At 45.0% G+C, this 22821-nt stretch overlaps 1 protein-coding gene across 1 annotated transcript in view; it reads right to left on the bottom strand.

The window, feature by feature from the left end:
* LOC144143065 (venom metalloproteinase BumaMPs1-like) overlaps nt 1-21299 on the bottom strand; it is a 55671-nt gene extending 34372 nt beyond the window's left edge. The window contains exons 1-3 of the mRNA XM_077674880.1: nt 21009-21299; nt 15044-15216; nt 13674-13766 (exon numbers count right to left, since the gene is read on the bottom strand). Of these exons, the coding sequence (XP_077531006.1) occupies nt 13674-13766; nt 15044-15216; nt 21009-21105 (363 nt within the window). The 5' untranslated portion in view covers nt 21106-21299. The remainder of the gene's footprint in view (nt 1-13673; nt 13767-15043; nt 15217-21008) is intronic.
* Between the last annotated feature and the right edge of the window lie 1522 nt (nt 21300-22821).

Below are 22821 nucleotides of genomic sequence, written 5' to 3'. Positions count from 1 at the left end.
CGTTTTCTGTGGTAGTCGCAGCTTGACCTCCCTGTTGATTGATTGTAAGGTTTAACGCGCCGACGCAACGCAGGCGATGAGGCGCGCCGTAGTGGAGTGCTCCGGATTAATTTTGACCACCTGGGGATCGTTAATGTGCGCCGAAATCTCGTTCACACGGGCGTTTTTGCTTTTCGCCTCCATCAGAAAAGCGACCGCCGCGGCCGGGAATCGAACCCGCGACCTCGTGCTCAGCAGCGCAACGCCTTAGCCACTGAGCCACCGCGGCGGGTCTTGACCTCCCTGTTCCGCGGTTGCGCCCGACTGGTGACGTTACGAACGCGCATCAAAGAAACGCACTTCGCAGCATTTCAGCAGCAGAATTGTTTCCGAAGATGCCGTGCTGCTGCATCTTCAGCAGCGTCGTTTACAAACGACCTCCTCAAACTTAGCGGTGAGGACGCAGAAGCAGCAATCTGGCAACCCTGATAAAAAACAAAATGGCCGCCGTTGCTCGCTTGCGCGCCTCAGTGACGGTATTCTATCTTATATAGTGACACTAGTGTGGGCCTATTAAAGTAATCGGGTATCTTTTATCACATCTTTTTGTCTAGTTCGTAAACGTTGTGGCCTTAGACAGATCGCACCGTGTCCACAAGAACTTCGCGGGTCCGTCCTTTCGTGCATGTATTTTCTAATTTAAGGTTAAGTAGCTGGGGGAAGCAGCAAACCCAGAATGCACTTTTGTTGGTTCCATTAAAACCTTACGGAACATTGGCCCCGGCGTGTGTGTCTTTCTTTGGCATTGACTACAGAAGAAACTGGGGATTTCTAACGTTGGTGCAGGTTTTTACAGCGTCCTAAAACACCATACATCACACTTCGCTGTACGCAAATCGCGTTGACGCTGGACCATGCTTTTACGTGTTTTTTGTTATTGAGGCTTACCGTGGAATACGTTAGTTCGTTTTTGAAGATAAAGTGTCAAAACGTGCGCTCAATTTTACTTATCAGCAACAAAGCGGACAGAGTGTCCAGACTGGCGCTTTTAATCAATTTTTTTGAGATCCGAATTGTGGTGGTTTTTATTTAAATTGTTGGTTATGATTTCATGGTGTGATAATATGAGGGGTAGTGCTTGGGAAACAGCTGTCAAGGTATCCCTGGAAATGTACGGCGAAGCCAACCCGCAGCTGGTACAATATTACCCTTTGTCACACTTTGGTGTTGATTGTTCCGAAATATATTGCGATGGCACCGAACCAAGCATCGTATGTCCTGAGCCTTTCGAAGCAGGAACACCTTCGTTACTACCAGGAGGTGGCTTCAACGTCACCACTTCCTTAGTGCTGATATTTTGACGGAGTCACTATCAACATCAACGCCAACGTCTCTGATGAGCGTAAAATAGCGCACATCCAGACCAGCATTCATTAGGCTGCGAACTGCTCAGATGTGCCACAACACTAAATATCAGTGCTGTACTTCTGCTCGTGCATACTTACGAAGCTTTATAAGCAAATGAAAATAGCCGATGTGTTTCTATTGCTCCTGCCGAGGTTCCAGCGCTTGTCTTCATCGTTCTGCCTGTGAGTCGATATTAACTAATTGCTAAGGCTACACACTGTTGACGCTGAACAAAACCCTCGCCCCACAACTCGAAGTGCGGCCAGTCAAACCAATTCTGAAATGTACGAACTTCTTCCCAAATTAGAAACTGTCGAGGCGCCAGATATTTCTTAATTAAAAACTGGTGACTACCCGACAGCCCTCTCAGTAGCTGTCGCAGAAGACAGGAAGAATTATTAAACGGTGTGCAATGTTTGTTCCTTCCCGAAAATCAATCCGAAGTGGCAAACATATGGCCACTACAATAAAAAACTTCCATCTCCCCTCGCGGGAACCCTTGTGTGGAGGCGACGCATAGGCGGAGCGGCGAAGGGACCGCGTTCTATAGCGCGCATAACGTTGGGGGGACTGCGTAAGCCGGTCCCAGTCGATGACGGCATTGGCGTACTGGTAAAGCGGCGTGGACTCCAGGTGTTTGAGCCAAGCGTGGATGTTGCTTCGCCGGAGAACGGCACACCGGTTATATGCGCAGCGCGCCCGAAGGAGAGGAAACCGCGGAAGAGAGAGTACTGCACATGCGCCGGCCCCAGCGCGTCTGCCGCGGCTATGACGCAACGTGCCGCGGCTACGACGCAACACAATCCAACACAATCCACTTCAATCAAATCCAATCCAAATCCAATCCAATTCAAGCCAAGCCAAGCCAAGCCAAGCCAAGCCAAGCCAATCTAATACAATACAATACAATCCAAGCCAATCCAATCCAATCCAATCCAATGCACCTCGCGAGAGAGTGTTCGCTATCGGAGAGGAGAGGGGGTGAGCGGCGTAGAGCACAGCTGGCGCGGCGAGGAGATGGGGGAGGGGTGGACAACGCCGCCGACGACGACGACGCCGGAGGGACAAGGCGAGTGAATCAGATGCTCTGCATCTAAAATAACTGAGGCAATGCTCAAGATTTATTTTAATATTGATGATGCCGCACAATAGCCACGCCGTTGCAAGTTGTCTTCCTACGTCACTGAAGGGGAGAAATAACATAAATGCATCGCAGGGATAATGCTGTCTCTGGAAATTCTACACTACATTTAGACGGACCACCGGCCGAAGAAAATAAACGGCCATAACCCATCATCTCGGTAAATTATCCCCAGGTACAGTTTCCTCTTTATTGCCAAAATAATTTTTAAGGACACGGAAAACTGGACAATATAACGCCATAATCATAAGGGCAATTGTATTAGCATCGAAAAATCTTGCGCTTTATTCGCTCTGTCCTGTGCTAACTCACTCGTTTTGCTCGTAAAAACATTGCGATTTTGAAACTGTGTTACAAAACTGTAGCAAGTTGGGCGAGTGCTAAATACATCATGAACGGTAAAAATAACAGGAGAAAGCGCCGACATGATAAACAAGTTGTGGCTGCGGTGTTATATATGCCAACCGCTATGCTGCGTGTGGGACGGATGTTGCATATAGTATTGCCCTGTCATGTGGGCGAACGTATGTGGGCCCAGCGGGTCGCTGCCTGAAGTACGTTTACGTGAGCATGATTTATCATTGAAATGCCTGCATTGTTCCCATTTGTCATCACACTGTATTAAATCTGACTGCTTGACGATTCTACGAGGCGCAGACATTTTGTTCAAACATGGATGGCAAATCACACGTGAAGTAGTAGAAGCTTTTCATACTGCGGATAGAGATGACATGCGCGTAAGCCAAGAGAGTGTGTTGCTTCATTCAAAAGGTTGCATATCTGCGGGGGTCGTGATTGGTTTTTAGCGCGTGTATTACTTCGCTTTCTCTCGATGTCGCGGTTTTTAGCCCACCTCTGTGCAGTTTTTTTTGCATTTTTTGCAATATCGTTTGTTGTGTTGTGATTTCCTTGTGTTTAAGTATTTCCTTTTCCCGTATTAAAATTCAGTAGGAAGACGAGCGGCTGCCCTTTGTGTTTTACACTCTTTGATCGGAAAATTTGGTGTCGTAAACAAAAATCCCAGGCGGGTCCCAGCCGTACCCACCTAAGACGCCGAGCGCTCGCGTCAGCCTAATCAGGCATACAGCATAGAGCTCACTGTTGGGTTAAAAAACGCAAAACAAGCACCGAAATCATGTGATGGATGATAATGCGCCTGTGAACAATGGGACCCTCTTACAATTTGTTCCTGGTGAAGATTGGGTTTTGCAGCTGCTCCCAAAAAGGGGGTCGAGGTCGTTTGAAGGCGAGCTCATGCATCAGGCTTTGCTGCCAGTGAAGCCGAGCGCAAGAGACAAGCCCGCCTAGATGACGAGGAACATTTCATAACCTGTCCCATCAGCATGTGTGTAGTGGTTAACCACAGCCTCGCTGGACATCCACTTTCGCATGGCGGGATGGCGGCCATTTTTCTTCTCTGCGCCTCCGAGTCTTATACGCTGGTTCCGTTCACAATGTGCTATAAAAGCGTAGCAATTGAATCGAGGATGTATTATTGTGAACTCACTTATGAAGAAGGTAAAGAAGGCTTAGCAGGTCCCCGATACTGCAGTACCATTCTCTCTTGTACCATGTATGTGCTAGACCAAACATTGCGCCACAATATACAAACCCTTGTCTTAATTACAACTCATTTTTGCCATTGAGACCACCATTCGGAGCTCAATACCAAAGCACAAGGCACTTACGCACTTAACCCTGCCATATTAAAAGACAGCCATACTTGCTAGACTTGGCCCTCATCATCTATTGCAAGGTTCAACATGTTCCGTGCATGTCCCACTTTTATGTCAATATACACGAGCGTTTATTACAACGAGGACGGGGGTTGTGGTAAAACAGACCTGCAATCGTTGAAGCAAAATTGAAATTTACAGCTGCTCTGGCTACCTTGCGAACCACCACAATGTGTTATCTCCAACGCGTGTTAACAGATAACGCGGACGCAATATTTCGGCCGGTAATAAAATAACATTTTAATCCACCTGCATACAAAGTAACTGCACGCTGATGTTACACATTTTGGGGATTTAAGTTACCCAAAAGAAACTGGACTTTCAGCAGGCCCTCGGACTTCAGGACATATTATATTCGTTTATTGGTTTGAAAATAACCTGCCCCTTAAGGTGATCCCAAAGGCTACATATAAACCACAGACACAGCTGACATGTGAGAGCTCAAACTTATGTCTGACGGCTGAAGCCTCCCATCTCGCCACTATACCAAAGCTTCATTCTGTGGCATCCGACGGACGCGGTTACTCCAGGCAGCACCGACGCGCGTACGCGGTGGCTAATTACTGCACCGCTCGCCGAATGAATACAACAATGAAGTGGACACGATGAGCGGCCCGCAAGCTGAACGTGACGGGGACTAGGACAACAACAAGGTACAGCCAGTCTGCTAGCCGGTACTCAGGTGTACGGATGCAGGAAAATTTTTTTTCTTTGGCGGCTGCTTGTCCGCCCTGGTAGCCACAGCCGGCTGTCAGAACCTCTTAGGCACAATTCTTGCAACTTTTTTCTTCAAAAATTGAAGTGCATAAGCGCAGACAGTCCAGAAAATGTAAAGATTAGGTGACTGAAAGCTGCCAAAGACAAATGCCGCTGCTCTAGGTCTATCAAATATCCCAGAAAATCGGACAGAATTTTGCTATTCTTTTTTCTGTTCATTGTTTGCGCACGTAAATTGCGTGCGTATTGGTGCGCGCTGTTGCTTGTGCATTGCGTGTTTGCGTGCGCATTGTTGCGTGCTCAAGGCGCACAGCGGCTACGGGCCAACATCGTTTCTGTAGTAGCAATAAACCGAATCTCTAGCTATTTTAACAAGGCGCAAAAGCAGAAATTAGAATACGCATCTTGCGCGACGAGCAATTCAAGCATTTTTTCGCTATGTGCTCGTGATTACTGAATGTTTTGCTAGTGCTTTCAGGCATAAAAGAAAGCGTTTATCGGGAGCATTTCAATGGACGTTGAACAAGCTAAGCTATAAGCTATAGTAAGGTGATTTGCCCACTTATTTTATTATATTCAAGGTTCGAAAGCAAGTCCTGGAAATAATGATTTGGGTAATGGCGTGAATGTTCGCGAGAAACTTAATGAATCGGCAGAATATTTTATTCCGAAGGTTATCGCATAATATTGACAAAACATCGCACCGCGATGTACCAACGCAAAAAAAAGCTAATCAGTCGGAAGCAAGACCCTTTAAAGAAGCTCAGATGAAAAGAACCAAGCGAACACTTTGCAGGCTTACTAAGGCGCTGTGAAGCCGATGAATAAGCTTGTTCGCACTGGTAAAAAAAAACCTTTTCTGTAAAATATACTACCTAAGAGGCTCAAACAAGATCAAAGCGGTTTTGGAAGACCATACATCCATCAACTGCTGCCCTGATTACCGTATCTAACAGCTCACCCAAGAAGCTGTGTGATGGCAAACCTGCTAACATATTTAAACAATGCCTTCCGAAGAGGCTTTGTACAAAGATGAAACAATCATTTCTGTATCACTAACACAGCAGGTAATAAAAAGGCCGCACCATCAATAACGACGACGGAAACTACAATCATCGGCACTATTCAACGGAAGGGAGCTTTCATCGGTAGCAGGTCTTGGCAGTATTACTAGCGCTGTGACGGAAAGCACAAGAAACGAAGGAATACCATGCTAGTTCTGAACATTTTTTTTCTTGAGGTCACGCTCACATTGGATGAAAAATTGATGAAATCACTGGGGTCTTGCTGCAGGGCATTAGTGCATAATTATCGACCCATATTACCAACGAGCGCGTTCACCAAAATAATGCATGACATTTTCTTCCAAACATCATCAATCACCCTCAATTATTCTCCTGGATTTGCAGTGGCCTAATTATCTGCGTCCTCTCACGACCTCCACACTCATCTTCAGATTTACGCATGAAAACAGAAAGTATATATTGCAAGAAAGAGCTTAATAAGATGTATGGACAAGCTGTCATTATTCTGAATTGGGTTCAAACCTGTCATTTCTGACCAGCTAGTCCGTTATTATAGACATTTCACTTCAGGTAACAATTTTTCATCTGGCATACACATTTCTGGATGTCGCAAGCACATTACTAGGCCCTGTGCTCCTGAAGCGAATTCAAGTGATCTCGGGGGCAATATTATTAGAAGCATCGGTACATTTTCACGTGGGGTTTCTTTAAATACAAACAACAAAAGGCCCAATGATCCAATGAAACCACAACCATTCTCTTAGTGTTACAAAACTAGGCCGTAGATTGAAATGTGACCAATTGCAAAATAATGCATGTCCATTAGCCCAGATAACCACTAATATAGCTTTTCACAGTCGCTTTTCACAGCCGCTAATACATACAACTTGTTCCACCCATGACGATCGCATTATATTGCTAGCACATTCAGCTAATATGAATACTTTGAATTTTCACCATCCACAAGTGTTGCATTACTAAACAAATGGGCCAACCTAAGCCTGCTTAGCTACGGCGAAAAACTTGACGAAATGTTTTTGCTCTGCAGATGTTAACACTCATTATCAGGCGGCAATTTTTCCAGGTGTACTATTAACAATACAATCTAGAGCTCATATTCGTTGCCTACAAGCACCACATTGACGAACTCATTCTTGATGCACTATTAAAATTGGGGAATAGCCTTCGTGAAAACCTTGTGCTGATAGCAGGCCCGGAAACCTTGAAGTAAACACTTGATGCCATTTGTTTATTGTGTATTCTCATTTATTAATTCATTTGATGCTGTGTATGGTAATCAGTCGAATGACAACAAATTTCACACTTTGTGGTATTTGTTTTGCTTTACTTCAGTGTGACTCGAATATTGCCTGGTATACCCATGCAATACCCGCTCCTAGTGTCACTAGATAAGATACAGAGTACCGTCACATGAGGCACGCAGGTAAGCAAAGACGGCCATTTTGTTCTTTATGAGTGTTGCCAGATTGCCGCTTCTGCGGCCTCACAGCTAACCTAGGCGAGGTCATTTGTAAACAACACTTCTGAAGACGCAGCAACACGACGTTTTAAGGACAAACTTCTTCAGCTGAAATGCTGCTACACGCGTCATCTTTGATTCGAATTCCGAACGACGCCAGTCGCGCCCAGCCGCAGAGTAGGAGGACATGCTTAGACTACCACAGTTGACCGACAGAAAACGAATAAACAACAAAATGGCGGCGCCATGAACCGTCGCAGTGTAAACAAGTGCTACGTGATGCGAACTGACCAATGATCACGGCGGCGGCACGGAAGAATAGCAGAAAAGAGTGTCGATACTCTTTTACCTCATCTAGTGACACTACCCGCTCCCTTCGCGGCCCTTGAAGTAACCAATAAAGTATTTATACTTCATAATTCTTACCACAACGTGTTTACTTTATAACAAACATTGCAGTTAGGCCACACCCACCGCAGTATTTACAAAGTTGCGAGTTCTGAAACTCTTCATTTAGAAATCGCAATCATCGGAATGGTCCATGTTTTTCGTTCTTACGTTCGTGACCCTTGACCCACCGCACTCGTGCCATTTTCTTGGAAGGGTGCTCATGCCGGTTAATATTAACTTCAATTTAGATAACATGCTTGGGGGAAATTGTAACAGCGGAACACAGCTCACTTGCGTGGCAATATTATCGATCTAAAAATAAGATTGTTGTGCACGCCTATGCAAGAAACGGACTGTCGCTCTAGTGGCGCTAGGTCTGCTGCGCTTGCGAGCAAGACGTTTTGAATATACAGCACGGGCGCCTGCTGGCTTGGCGTTGTTCAGGCGGACGCTTTCCCCCCTCACCTCGTCTGGCGATCACTGCCATCCCATGTTCTTGTCACTCGCGCGAACATAGCGTGAAATAAACTCTTTTTCCGGCACACATGTGGATCGTCAGCGTCCAGACTCCCCAGGCGTGAAATAACAGAAGCAGCTAGACAAAATATCCCCAGAAGTTTGGATTTCACGAGCATTACATGTAAAAGTGACTTCCACGAAGGTGTTTCTTGTTTTCAATTTTTTTGTGAACACAGGGTCGCACACGGACGTCGGTAGTTTCACCCTTTAATGTTGTTGATCGTCGAAATATGCTCCTTAAGCAAGGCCGCACCATGGTAGGCGTGCTGCGATAGTTTCGTAGTCTGTATCTTGCACTCGGTGTCTTTTGCTGCCGCATAAATTGTACTCTGCCAAGCCTTCGGTCACAGATTCTGGGCTACGATAATACGAGAGCTTGATTGCGGGCCAGTTGGCTTGCCGATTTGAACATCTTGGACAAAGCAAACTTCTGCTTCGGTTATTGCGCCCAATAATTGAGTGGGCGTTGAAGGAGTTCATATAGGGTATAAAAGGGTTAATCGTTAGACCGCTTTGTACCTTTATAATATGGCATTTACGACACATGGGAGATTCACTGTGAAAAGAGTGGAAAATACACTTCCAAGAAAATCAAGCAGCTCCAGCGTGGTGGTAGAACTTGAAGGTTACCTAGCTGACTTTTTATTTCCTTCGAAGGATAAGTAGGACAACGGGGCGAAGGAAAAAATAAGATGAAGTTAGGTAATTTCGCTTAAAGAACCTAGCATAAAAAGTATTGAACTTCGTCAAACACTACAACAATGTCAAGGCCAGTCTATATAGCTTCGATATCCTTAAACCCACATGGCGTGAATTGAATATGGGTGAAGGGATCTGCATGTCTTTTTTATACGAAATTAAGTGAATGGGGAACTGCGTCATACGTTAACCCAACCCATCGGGCACAGGAAATGGTTCCGGATAGGTGTGAATCGGATTACCCCAAGTAAAAATACGTAACTTATGTATAGCTGGACTTGACCTGTAAACACCCTCTTGTGTTAAGCAGTAACGTTTTATAACCGCGGGTAGAGCAAACGAACACCGACTGTACAAACTAAGTGATGTTTAATTGATGTTCCGGGAATACGTATACCTCTAACTAAGCAGCCGTCTGAGTTTAGAGTTTCTAGATTCCTAGCGGGCTTCTGTATCAGCTTTTTCTGGTCCCCAAATGAACCGAAGGACTACGGCCAGCAGGCATTAAAACGCGATCATGCGCTACGCGCGTTTTTCCTTCGAAACAACAACGGGAAGCCGGAAGTTAAAGATAAGAACAGGAAAATGGGGCAAGGCTTTGTTCACAGGGCTTTTTTGGAATGATGGGTGGCTGCTTGTAGATATAATCCTACACTCCGAAGAACCGGAGTATAGATAACACGTTGTCACGTAGCCAAGGACGACGTAGGTTTCTTCAGTCAACAAAGTTTATTGAAGCCAATTTGCGCTCTACTAAGTACTGGAAGAATACACAAGCGGGGAAGGAGGAGTCAAAAACGTGGCGCGCACACACGAGGGTCGGCGAATCGAATGCCGTGGCGTTTTTCCTGCGAGCATTTATCTTTCCGCGTGACTGTTTCTGGAAGCTTCGAATTACATCACGAAAAGAGGAGATCAAAAAAGGTTATTCTAGTCTGGTGACTACCGGGTGAAACACTGTCTCTATGAAATAAGATAGCCTGTGCGGCATACACAAGAAAGAGAAGGGAACACGGGCTTCACTTCGAAAACAGGTAAGACAGCCGGGCGCGGCCAGACTCTGGCAAAAAAAAAAACACATACGTGAACAAAACAGGAGGAACGGTTTGCGGCGATATAGAGTCTGCTGTTGCTTAACATGCGATTGGCTTTATGTTCGCATATAGTGTGTACTAGTGTCACTAGAAAAGGTTACAGAATATCGGCACTCTTTTCTCCTATTGTTCCGTGCCACCGCCGTGATCATAGGTCAGTTCGCATCACGTGAAATTTGTTTACACTGCGGGGGCTCATGGGCACCGCCATTTCGTTGTTTCTACGTTCTCTGTCGATCAGCTGTGGTAGTCTCAGCTTGTCCTCCCTGTTATGCGTCTGCGCGGAACTGGCATCGTTCCGAACGCGAATCAAAGAAACGCGCTTCGCAGGCCGCAGAAGCGGCTATCTGGCAACCTTGATAAAAAACGAAATGGCCGCCATGGCTCACTTGCGTGCCTCAGTGACGGTACTCTATATCTTATCTAGTGACATTAGTGTGGACCGATTACCGTAATCGGGTATCTTTTATCCCATCTCATTGTGTAGTTCGTAAACGTTGTGGCCTTAGACAGATCGCACCCTCTCCACAATAACTTCGGGGGTCCGTCCTTTTCTGCATGTATTTTCTGATTTGAGGTTAAGTAGTTGGGGGAAGCAGCAAGCCCAGAATGCATTTTTGTTGATTCCATTAAAACCTTTCGGAAAATTCATCCCGGCGTGTGTGTCTTTCCTTGCAATTGACTGCATTCACAAGTGATTACCACGACTTAGTTCATACGTCGATGTCACGAAGGAAATTGTGCCTTTTTAAACGAGGACCAGATAAAATATTGTTTTTACACCAAAACTGTATACCTCTATACCCAAAAAGGTTTCGCCTCAATCGGCGAAAACGCCAAGGCGCCTAGGCTTAACACGCCGAGCGCATGGGGCGGCAAATCAGGCATACATCTTAGAGCTCATAATTTCTTTAACAAAAAAAAGAAACAAGCATATAAACCGCGTTATGCATTATAAGGCACCTGTGAGCATTGGGACCTTCAATCATGTGTTCCTGGTAAAGATTAGGTTTGTCGATTACCTTTTGAAGACGAGGCAGGACTAGTGTCACTAAATACAGCAGTTCTTGTACAAGATGGCGAGCGCATGCGTCAGGCTAAGCAGGACCCAGCATTTGCCACCAGAGAAGCCGATCGTAAGTAGGTAAGACCACCACTGAGGCACGCAAGTCAGCAACGGCGGCCCTTCTGGCGTTTATCAGCGTTGCGAGATTGCCGCATATACGGCCTCGCCGGTAACTTCGACCGGGTAGTTTGTTAACAACACTACCGAAGATGCAGCAGAACGGCGTCTTTGGACCGACTTCTGCTGATGAAATGCTGCTACACGCGTTAGCTCTTATTCAAATTCGGAACGACGTCAGTCGCGCGCAGACGCAAGGCAGGGAGGACAAGCTAAGACTACCAGAGTTGACCGACTAAAACGCATAAACAATAAAATGGCGGCGCCCATGAACAATAACACCGTAAACAAATGTCACGTAATGCGAACTGACCAATCATCATGGCGACCGCACGGAAAAATAGGAGAAAAGAGGGCCGATACTCTGTACCACGGAGCAAGATATAAAGAGGAGCGCCGACTGTGGCCCAGAAAAAATCATTTGCTCGGGCCAATAATGTCCACGCGCCGCCGGCCGCCCAGCTTTCCCTTTGGTCTCTTCCCCCTTCGTTCGCTCTCTCGTCGCTGTGTCTTTGTACATGGCTCTTCCCTTCTTCGCTCTCCCCAGAGGCGTCTTTTCTTTAGCAGCGACGTCTGTCCTATGTCTGTCCTACTATGCAGGAGGAATGCGTTCACGCTCGGAATTTAAACACCCGTGCTCAGCCGCGATAGACGGCGCAGATATTTGCACGCCACCGCATACGTGGCGATCGCTTATTCCCTATCAGGGAGTGTTTACTCTGACATTATGAAGAGCCGCTAAAAATAGTCTACTAAACCAGCAGATGTAAGACGCAACTGAACGACGACGACTTCAGAAGCACCAAAGAATGAGCAAGAGTAATATTCAGTATACAAAAACACTGTCAGCTTGATAAGGCACCCAAGAGTATCAGACGCAGTCTTCATTGTAACTCGTGCCGCAACTTACCACCCGATGGTCACTGTCGCTCTACAGTCGTGGTATCTCGTCGATAACGCCGCGGACTCCAAATAAAATGCTGCGATTTGTATGGCTGCAATTTTGAGCCTACCAGGGTTCCCGACCTTTTTTTTTCTTTAAGTGGCTGACCAGCAAAACAACCGGCTCGTTAAACCTTTTCTTTCTGCGAGTCATCACCACAGAGATATAGGGTCAGGACGAATTCAAATATCGCAAAATGAAGTCTTGTGAAAATACCGCACTGTCAGGGCCTTGATCTTGAGCAGATTGCTACGTCGCGGGCAGTCGCGGGTGATGCTATCGCGTTTCTGTTATTTTCTGATGAGCGTGTGAGTGCCGGTCCGTGTTATAGGCACACTCTGTTTTGGACGTAAGTTGGAGAACTGCGAGAAAGCTGAGGGAACTTTTATAATCGCTATTGATCAGAACCAGTTGCTCCTTTCGCCTTTTGCAAAACCTGTTAAAACACAGCCGAATTGGTGTTCACAAATTTACAAAACGAAGTCGCATTTTCGGCAAGCACTGCGGAAAAGGTGGTGTTTGTATAGCAGCCATATGTGTATATGTGGTACTACGTCCCTACATTTTGTTTTCCCGCCATGCAAACCAATCCTCAACGTATCATTGCCGTACGACCACTCAATTCCTTCGGGTCCGGGTTGCCCAGAAGGTGCTGTCGAATAAGTTAATCAAGCCGTGCGAAGGGGGAGCGCAGTGAATGCGAAGCGGCGCCAAAGCAGGCCTAAAGCACTCCGTGCCCACGCACCCGCCGGCGCACGGGGAATGCCGGCGGTGCGCCATTCGCTGCGCCATCTACATTGTGCTCGGCGAGTGATGAACATTAAGAGCCCGCCGGAGAGAGCGAAGTCGGCGCTCCTGTTTATCTTGCTCCATGCTCTGACTCATCTAGCGACACTATCCGAGCGCACGCGACAAGCCAACCGAGACGACGAGAAGCATTTCACGCCCTCCTCCATCACCATTGGTAGTGGTTTACAAGAGCTTTGCTTGACATCGGCATTCACCGGGCGGGATGGCGAACAATTTTTTATTCGGAGAAATACCACAATAAAGCTTGCGCGACTGGGTTGTCGCCTCCGGATGCCGAAAAACAAAATATAAACGAAGCACAAAAATGATATTTTTCTGGTATCATTCGTAAGCGCTTTATCCACGTCGAAGCAGAAGGGATAGTAACACCAATATCTAAAATAAACGGCAAAATACCGCGAAGTTCAAAATTACTCAAGCGGCATCATGTATTTTCGGCGCGTAATATATTCTGTCAAAGACAGCGTCCCTAAAAGCGCCACGGTCGTAGTTTCTTCTCACGTTTCATGAATTACACAGACGTTCATGCTAAGTAATGTTTTCTACTCACGACTTCAACCCCGGTTTCTTTTCGGTTTACGTGAACAGTTGCCAGTTCTTTCTCGTCTTCGTAGATATGCTCTTCGAGATCCTTTCCGTTGTACTGCAAAATTGAATAATTCGCGTAGTTAATTACTGCGTCAGCATTCGTGCGTCAGAGGGCGAAAACGGTGAAGTTCGCACATTCAATTGTTATACAGCACTAAATGCATATCATTCTTCGAAAAATGGAAAAAATCAAGATGTAAAAAACTAAAGAAAATTATCAAAAGTATGAACGCAATCTTGTGAACCAGCCTAAGCCGGTTAGCACAAAAAGTAAAAAAAAGCAAAGCAAAAGAACACAGAACTAATTGCAAAAAAGGCACAAACCGTGCAGAACCTTGTACCTCCGCAAAAAACATGTATATTTGGCAAAGTTCAGCAATTAGCCGTTCTAATTGCGTTGATGTGGTGGGTCAGTTAAAAAAAGAAAAAAAAAAGAAACAAATAATACTACAACAAAATGAGGATCCCCAATATAGTATCACGTTAAACAGAACGACTGAAATCAGCCAAATGACGGGGTTCAAACTGATTGATTGATTGATTGTAGGGTTTAACGCGCCGACGCAACGCAGGCGATGAGGCGCGCCGTAGTGGAGGGCTCCGGATTAATTTTGACCACCTGGGGATCTTTATCGTGCGCCGAAATCTCGTACACACGGGCGTTTTTGCTTTTCGCCTCCATCAGAAAAGCGGCCGCCGCGGCCGGGAATCGAACCCGCGACCTCGTGCTCAGCAGCGCAACGCCTTAGCCACTGAGCCACCGCGGCGGGTCGGGGTTCAAACTAAATCTGGCTTTAAAAAACAAACTCACAATAAAGAGATACGGCGCGGTATTTCTTTCGCAGTAGCAGACGATTCTCGGAACTTCCGCACAATTGTGGAAGACGAAGTGAAAGATTAGGGCAAAAAATAACCCGCATGCAGGCAGAAGAGCCCCGATACTTGAATGCCTGCACGGCACACCGACCACGATATAAAATCATCTTCGTCGTATAAGATCATTATAATTTCGTAATCTAATTTCAGTTCCCATTTCCTCGATTTGAACATACCATAACAAAACAAGTTAGGGGTACCCAAGAACCGTAGGCAGGAACTGACGAACCGGGATTAAAAACTTTAAAAAAGAAATGAGGACCTGCGAAATAATTTTTGGTTTTTTATAGATGGCACGACCTGTTTACCGACAACTTTCTACGAGCGGCAACTTATACATCATGGTGGAACTCCGCCGTGTCGCAATCAAGCTAATTTTCAATTCATTTTTTTATCGATAGACGTCACTAATACAATATACAAATACCGGCACAAGCATGGCCTTATTGTACTCACAAAATGCGTCACTTCATGCCCATCTTCAACCTTCAAGACACGAAACTCCTCAGCAGCGACCGACGCCTTTCTAAGGTTTAGCGTAAGTCCGTCGTGAATATGTAGCGCCATTCTCCCGTCAGCCGAGCGTTCCTCAAGAAGACGTGGGTAAACAACTTTGGGCTGCTCAGCTCCTGTTCAAGATGATAACAATGCGACAGCACATAATTTTTATTCCTCGAATGGTGTTGAGCAACTAAGTAACACATGAGAAAACGATGGTAGAAACAAATTTGCCGGATGCTCTAAACAGACAAGCAAGAATTTAGAAAATCAGAACGTCGAAGATCGTAGAGTCTATGTTTGATTGGCAAATTTTCTCCTGCATTGTATTTTTTCCAATAACTCAGTCAATAACAATTCGTTTCAAGGGTTTGTGCAGATTCATTCTAGACATTTTTTCGCGCGTTTTTCAAGCTGCATATTACCGTCTGCAGCCATGTTTTGTAATACTGCGCTTACATTCACTACAGAATGAAATTTCATCTGAAAACCTCAATGTTAGGCAGTGGTTTTGAATTTTTTGTATCATTATAAATATGTCTCTTAGCTGCACCCCCCAAAATAACCATTGTTCATTTTCTATGTCGAAGCCTTATGTAGGCTGTTACCAGTCGTCCATCACGGTAAATTTGATTCTTAGAGATAATTTTAAAGCGTTAAAATGATGTGAAACTGATTTCACGAGCAGAGGTAAATGTATTTAAAAAAAGAGAGCGGAATTGGCAGTGGTCGTAGTGGCTCTGATACCGATTATATACAGTTAAATCCCATGGCTAAACTGATAAGTGGTGTGTGCGTACAAAATTTTGTTGCTAACCATGAGAGAACTCGAATCTGTGCCACGTTACGCATAGACAAGGCCTAATTTGTGACGTAAAACGTTTCTTTCAATATATTTTTTAGTTAATATACCACGAGAGGCAGGAGAGTATTAAATCGCGAGCAGTAGCACATGCAATGTAACCAATGAATGACTATTCGCAGAAATGCCCAAACTGGAAAAATACTATAATCATTAAAAATAAAATATATTGCCAATATCCTCGCGAATAATTAACAAAAACCAGAAAAATACGAGATAAAGTATCAGTCAACGAAACACATGGCTTACAGTAATCTGGGTTACACAAAACAAAAGCGCACTTACTATTTTATTTATAATGAACCAGCACATAACAAAAACACATTTAAAATGCTGAGGGAACCACAGCATTGCGACGTAATGCTGTTTCACACTTCATAACCTCGATAACCTCGCCACCTGCAAATGTGTCATTTTTCCAGGAGCACTTCGCGTTGAAAAAAAGCATAATCTGAAAACCAGGAGCACATCGCGTTGAAAAAAGAGCATAATCTGTAAACTAAATTTGTGAAATCGGACATAACCTTCAACAGTTATGAAATGAAGAATAAATCTTAATTCCTTCCAAGAGGAACAAATCATTATTGTTCAATGCATCTACAATTCTAGTGGTGTGCTTCCGACGTTTCAAACGTATTTGAAACGAATGTACTTTGACTCGAATGAGCGACTTTGAATGGCTTCCGGAATCTGCCGCGCTCACCTGCAATACCGAGAGCAGTGAAAAGATTTTACATGTATTGGCGATACCCTACCAGCGCTGCTGCGTGCAAGTTGTCGGTTCATTCCGCAGGACAACGTTTGAAACCAGGGGAATTACTCACTATCGAACCTCGACCACCCAGAATTCGATTATTTTCAAATGCAATTGCGAGGTTTGTTCTCTCATAAATTGCGAATCCCCTCCAAAATGTTTGCTTTTGTACATTGATGCCCTAGTGAATCGTTCCGTATGCTGGAAAAGCTCGCAAATTCGAACTTCAGTAATTCGACTTTAAGGACAATTCGGACTGTACGATTTGGTCTGGACAAGCCCCCACATAAGTCTATGTAAAAAAAAAATGAAGCATGCTCACACTAATGCTAAGTACTTGAAGGTAGCTAAGCTGTACGCAACAGCAGCCTTTTTCCTCTTTTTCGCCTCACGGCGCTGTTTAACCCTCGCCGCTGTACAAGCGACCACAGCTGGATGTTCGTCTTCCTCTATCGCACAGGGTTGAGCGCGGCAAGTGGCCTGGTGGCCTTCATTCATGGCGCGCTTACTGCCGCGGCGGCGGCCTCCTCGCCTTCCTCCGCCACGTCAAGCGCACGTCTCCGCACCTCCTCGCCCATCTCTCCCCTGCCGCTTATCTCTACCCGTCATCAGGCCGCAGCTCCATGCCGGGCGCTGGCGGAAAGGGGTGCGGTTTGACCTCAAGCGCTCAAAGGCAAGACTCGTCACGCCGCGATGACTGCCTGAGGTAGCGTACTGTAGCTTGCGCTACAAAAAAAGCCAATTGCGAGTGGTCTCCGCAACGGATAACTCGAACTGCCCGCCACCATGCCACCAATTTGGTGCCTACCCCACGGCCACAAAGTGTACCCGCTGCTGCCTACATATCGAGGCTGCGTCACCTCCGGAAAGGAAAGAAAAACTTTAAGAGAAGTTAAATTGGGTAAAATCAATTTAAAGCGCCAATGGCCGACGTTTTGGAAGTTTCTTTGCAGACTACGCCGATAGGAGTTCAAGGTGTGGGCCGTGCTGACAAATGACATCATTTCCGAAGTTAAAGGCGTAAAACTCATTGCTGACAAGGCACCATTGCTACGTATACCCTCGGTGCCAGCGCCGCCGTATACGGTGGGACACCATTTGAATGGTCCCGTGCCGCTTCTATTGGGTGAAAGTGCTCAACGCATAGTTGGTTTCGTTTCCCACAAGACCCAGGAACGCGAAATAGATAACATGACTCAAAATTCGTGCGTGAACCATGTTGCAGCGAAAATTACAGCGCGATCTTGCTGCAGTGACTTGTTGCGGCAGGGCCCAAGTGACCCAAAATGGCAACGTTGACGTATACGTGCCTTCACCCAGTACGGCGGAAATGCGCGAGAATAGAGGTACCCTAACCAGTGCGGCCATCCCTAGGAAGTAATAACCGCATACACGACCGCCCGTCTATCCTTCATTTTTGCAGAAGGTGAAGAGGAGGCAGTCCGCTAGATTGGCTCTATGATAAAAAAAGCGCTGGTTCTCGCCTTCAAGGAAAAAAAGCAGGCTTAACTCGCGTACTTCCTTAAGCGTTCTATTGCTGACACGCTCTACTGCTCCCCAATCGCGTTTTACGGCTTTTGTTCTTCAGATTCGTCATTTCGAACTTACATTAATCCGAACTGAGGTGGTGTCCCCTTGAAGTTTGAATTAACTAGCTTTTACGGCGTGAGTGAGGATGGGAATACGGAATTCACACGGAGTATTACGCACCCAGGCGTAACTGATACAGATAATCTCTTGAAAAACAAATAAATGAAATATTTGTCAGAATAATAACGTTCGATAAAGTTTTTGGTGTTTCTGTCTTAACTGAAGAGCGTAATTGGATACCATTTGTTTTGGTATGTATACATTCCGTGTATACAGAATTTCTAGGGACCATGATTTCGCGTTTCTGGCGGTCGTACAGAGGTAAAACCAGTGCCAATTACTTTACGCAATACTGTACTCTATTGCCGCACTCTGCTATCTACCTATCCTTGTTTTTGTTGAAGCGGTGTGAGCAAAAGTAAAACATTCGTACTTCCATAATTCCGCATACACGAAACGTTTCAGAAAGGTCTACTATGTGGCTAACTACAAGTTTGCTAAACGGTTATAGCCACATTGGTGTCAACCTAGATTCCCAATAACCCGGAGAGCAGGCCGGGTTTAGCAAAGCGTACTCAACCATGGTTGAAATCCATGTCCTCAATCAAGTGATATAGACCTCCGCAGAGTACAAAAAAAAAAACCTTTACAAGGCAGTTATAGCTTATGAGAAAGCGCTGATTCGGACTCACCGCAGCCACGCTAGAAGCACTAAAAGACCACGGAATAGAGGGAAACCTGCACAACACTTATAGAAGATATATTTATGGAATGCACGGCCAGGATAACCCTCCACAAGCACATAGATGAATTTCCAATTCGAAAGGCAGTAAGACATGGAAATACCATCTCGCCAGAACTGTTCACAGCATGGCTGGAGGGGTGTTCAAAAAGCTTGACTGGGAAAGCATAGGACTAAGAATAAACAGGGAATACTTGAGACATTTGAGATTCCCGGACTACATTGTCTTGCTGAGTGAGACTGCAGAACACATGGAAGCAAAGCGTCAGGAGATACAATCAGAAAGCACGGCCGTGGGGCTAAAATAACTATGCATAAATATAAAGTAATGATGAATAAACGTGCCAAAAAGTTCTCCTCAGCTTAGGAAATTAAGCGTTAGGAGAAGTTAAAGAGCATAACTACCCCGGACAGATAGTTAGTGCTGACCGCAACCACAAGAGAGAAATCCACCGCAGAATGGGTGTGTTTTGGGCAGCACTCGGCAAGCACCCCCAAATATTCAAACGTAGGCAAGCTCTGTCACTAAAAAGAAATACAACCAGTGCAAACTGCCGGCGATGAGATACGGAGCTGAAACTCGCCCCTTTACTAAACAGCCAGAAAGCAAGCCTACGCCGGCTAAACGGGAAATTGAACAATGAATGTTAGAAACAAGCCTAAGGGACAGGAAACAAGCTACCTGGCTCAGAGAAAAACTAGAGTAGAAGATATTATAGTTAAAATAAAGAAAAAGAAATGGACTTGGGCGAGCCATGTAATGAGATGAACCGACAACCCGTGGGCAATTAGGGTAGCAGAATGGTTTCGAAGAGGTAGGTATAGAAGAAGAGGAAGGTCAGCCAATAACCCGATGGAGGGATGAAATGGAGAAATTCGTGTATAAACTGTGAACTCGAGCAGCGCAGGACAGGAGCTGTCAGAGGCCAATGGGGAAGGCGTTCATGCTGCACTAGACCTGAGTAGGCTGGTATGGTGATGATGATGATGATGATTGAGAAAGGTGGGATGAAGGCAATGTCAAAGGAGGGCGCGGCAACATTTTAACTTCAACGAAAATGATTTACATGAGACGATGTCTAAAATTGTGCTTGTTTGCGCAATATTCAGTATTCCTTTCTGCAACTTGTCTTGAAGAAATTTGGAAGAGGGCCTAAACGTTCCCACCTGAAGTAAATTTCAGACCCTGAAACGTGCTCAGCCAGGATCATTCGTCTCGATGAAATTTAAACTGAGTGTCATTGACGAATATGCAGGATAAGCAAAACAAATGTATTTGAGTTAGAGAGAGAAGGCTCTTTATTGAAAAAAGCAGAAAGTTTTGCCGGCGTTTGCAATCGCCTACATGCTTCTCTGCTAGGTGTCGGGGATGTAGGGAAAACAGGCCCTGGAAAGAGGTGGCATAAAAAAAAAACAATCTGGCGTGGCTTGACGGGCTTGGCGGACTATTTTGTAGATTGTGTCACAGAATTAACAATTTTGAAATGTGGCCGATAACCTCCAAATAAGAAAACAAACTTTTTAGAGCCTGACGCTGCTTTAAGGGTCAAGTCCATGGTCCTAGGATGGTCTTCAAAGTTACCGGCCCTTGATCTAGGCGTTTAACATCTTCAAAAAACGGATATTGGTGCCAAGTAGGCCACACATTATAATAAAATATGTTCAATGGTTTCTACTGAAGAACCGTTATCGCAGTGCGGGTTGGTCGAAATTTGACATGCCATTGGGACTACCCCTTCAAACGTACTAGTGACTAAACGTCACCATCATTGTCAGTCGACTATTGTTTTAACTGACACCTATTGGTTTAACTGACTAAGCGATCGTAGTAGGGTCAAGGGGTCCTGGTAGAGTGAAGTAGTAAGGTGACTTTGCACTGCGAGTTTCAACTAGTACCTAGACAATTTAATACAGGATAAAAACAGCACTACGTCCACACGTTTGGAGGAGCTTAAAAATGGAGAGTTGCTCTTACCTTTTACAGTTGCAAAGAAAGCCGCCAGGAGCACAGCCCACATTGTGAATGGAAGTTGTGGCCTGTTGTTTTGGAAACTTCCTTCAATACGACCCATCACCGAGTCCTCACACACGAAGCGGTATAGTGTCCTCTTGTAGTAGCGTAGAATTGTTTTTAGTGACGCATAAGGCGTAACGCGATTACGCTCTTAGCCGCCTTCTAAAAATATGAGAGCCGCGATGTTACCGACCTCAAATAGAAATTCTTTTCTAAGCTATCCTTGCGGAATACATCTAGCTTTTTTGTTTTCTCTGCGGCTTTGGGTTTTAAGATGTCAAGTTTTTTCATGGTGCACGGATGTAAAAAATACAGCCTTCTGGCCGAGTGAGGTCATTGCACGGAGTTTCGATTCTTCGTAGAGCACAGTAAATGTAAGGTTGTAATCTTCCTTCCTGCATTTGGTTTGTATCTCCAGTGACCATTCCGCCTGCGAAGCGGCCTTTTGGAGTTCTTACGTCGCTTTTTGTGCGAGTTGTGCATTAAGGTTGATGAACAGAAGCAACGTAGGTGGCATGACAAAGTTTTATGTGGGACAATGCAGGAAAAGGTTGACATAAAATGATCGCTTACTTCTCTTGGCGTGACTGTATTTTGATACAATGCTAATCGCAGAAGTGTTGTTCAAAACGTTTTTATGTGTCAATTGGTTCAGATAATGAGGAATCCTTGTGGGCAGGCCGCGTTTGCGAAGCCTTAAAACGAATGCTTCTTTGGCATAGTGATAGATAACAGAGGACTTCGCCATGTGAGCTCCAAAATGTACTCCTGATGAAACCTCACTAGAACAAGTATGGTTGACTGCCATGACAGTTTAAAAACGCTGTGGAACATACATAATCGTTTTGTGAACATTTTAGAGTGTGGGACCGCGCAAAGTGTTGCATAACCCATTACCTTTTGTGACTTTCCTCAACTTAAGGGGCCACATTTTCTTTGTCCATCATGTGTAACATCTGCCCGTTAGAATTGTCACCGACCTAATGTTCTCTTCGATTTTATTTTTTGTATTGTATGTGGTAATAAATCATCTCGGTTCTTGTTATGCGCTTAGGTGTGCCGACTGCAAAGCGGCTTTTGAGGCTTTGTGAGATGTCGCATTTTGATGTGAAGTACTGCTGTTTCTATTTTCATTCTTTCTGAAAAATATGACTTTGACCGAAATTATGTTTCATTCTGAACTAAGAAGACAGAAAACTTGCATATAATAATTGAGTCGTCCATTTACTTGGAGCAATACGTCTACTCGCATTAGAACAAACATATCAGAAACAGAATGCATAATTTGAACAACCATTATATAAGATAAATATAGAAAAAATAGTGGAAATGGTGAACCTGCTGACGCCCTGAATTTCCACGAAGATTACGTTTTCGCGGGAGTTTCGCCTTCAATCATTATAGCGGCGTATATGGAGATAATTGTTTGAACAGAAGTTTAAAAATCGGAAATTAGGAAAAATGCGAACAATAACGAAATGGCCCAGAGTGCAATGCCCTTCATGTACACAAAAATGCAGATTGGGCGGAAGTAACACCTGAAATGGTTATAATAGTGTAAATGGAGATAATTGGTTGTACACAATTTAGAAAGCCCCAAAATGTTGGCTGTGATGAACTCGCACTCTAGACAACTCTAGAGAAGCGGCAGAAGAGTGCTATCATTAGTAAAAAAATTTCTGAATTTTAGCCAATTTTCGTCCATTTTCTTGCAGTCTGTTAGCGATTAGCTAATATTACCTAAAGGAAACGAAAAGGGCGTATTGAGTGATGA

The sequence above is a fragment of the Haemaphysalis longicornis genome, unplaced genomic scaffold (genome assembly GCF_048455015.1).
Source record: "Haemaphysalis longicornis isolate Haplotype H1 unplaced genomic scaffold, Haemaphysalis longicornis Haplotype H1 scaffold_6, whole genome shotgun sequence".
NCBI classification, from domain to species: Eukaryota; Metazoa; Arthropoda; class Arachnida; order Ixodida; family Ixodidae; genus Haemaphysalis; species Haemaphysalis longicornis.
This window is presented reverse-complemented; position numbering and strand designations above follow the sequence as displayed.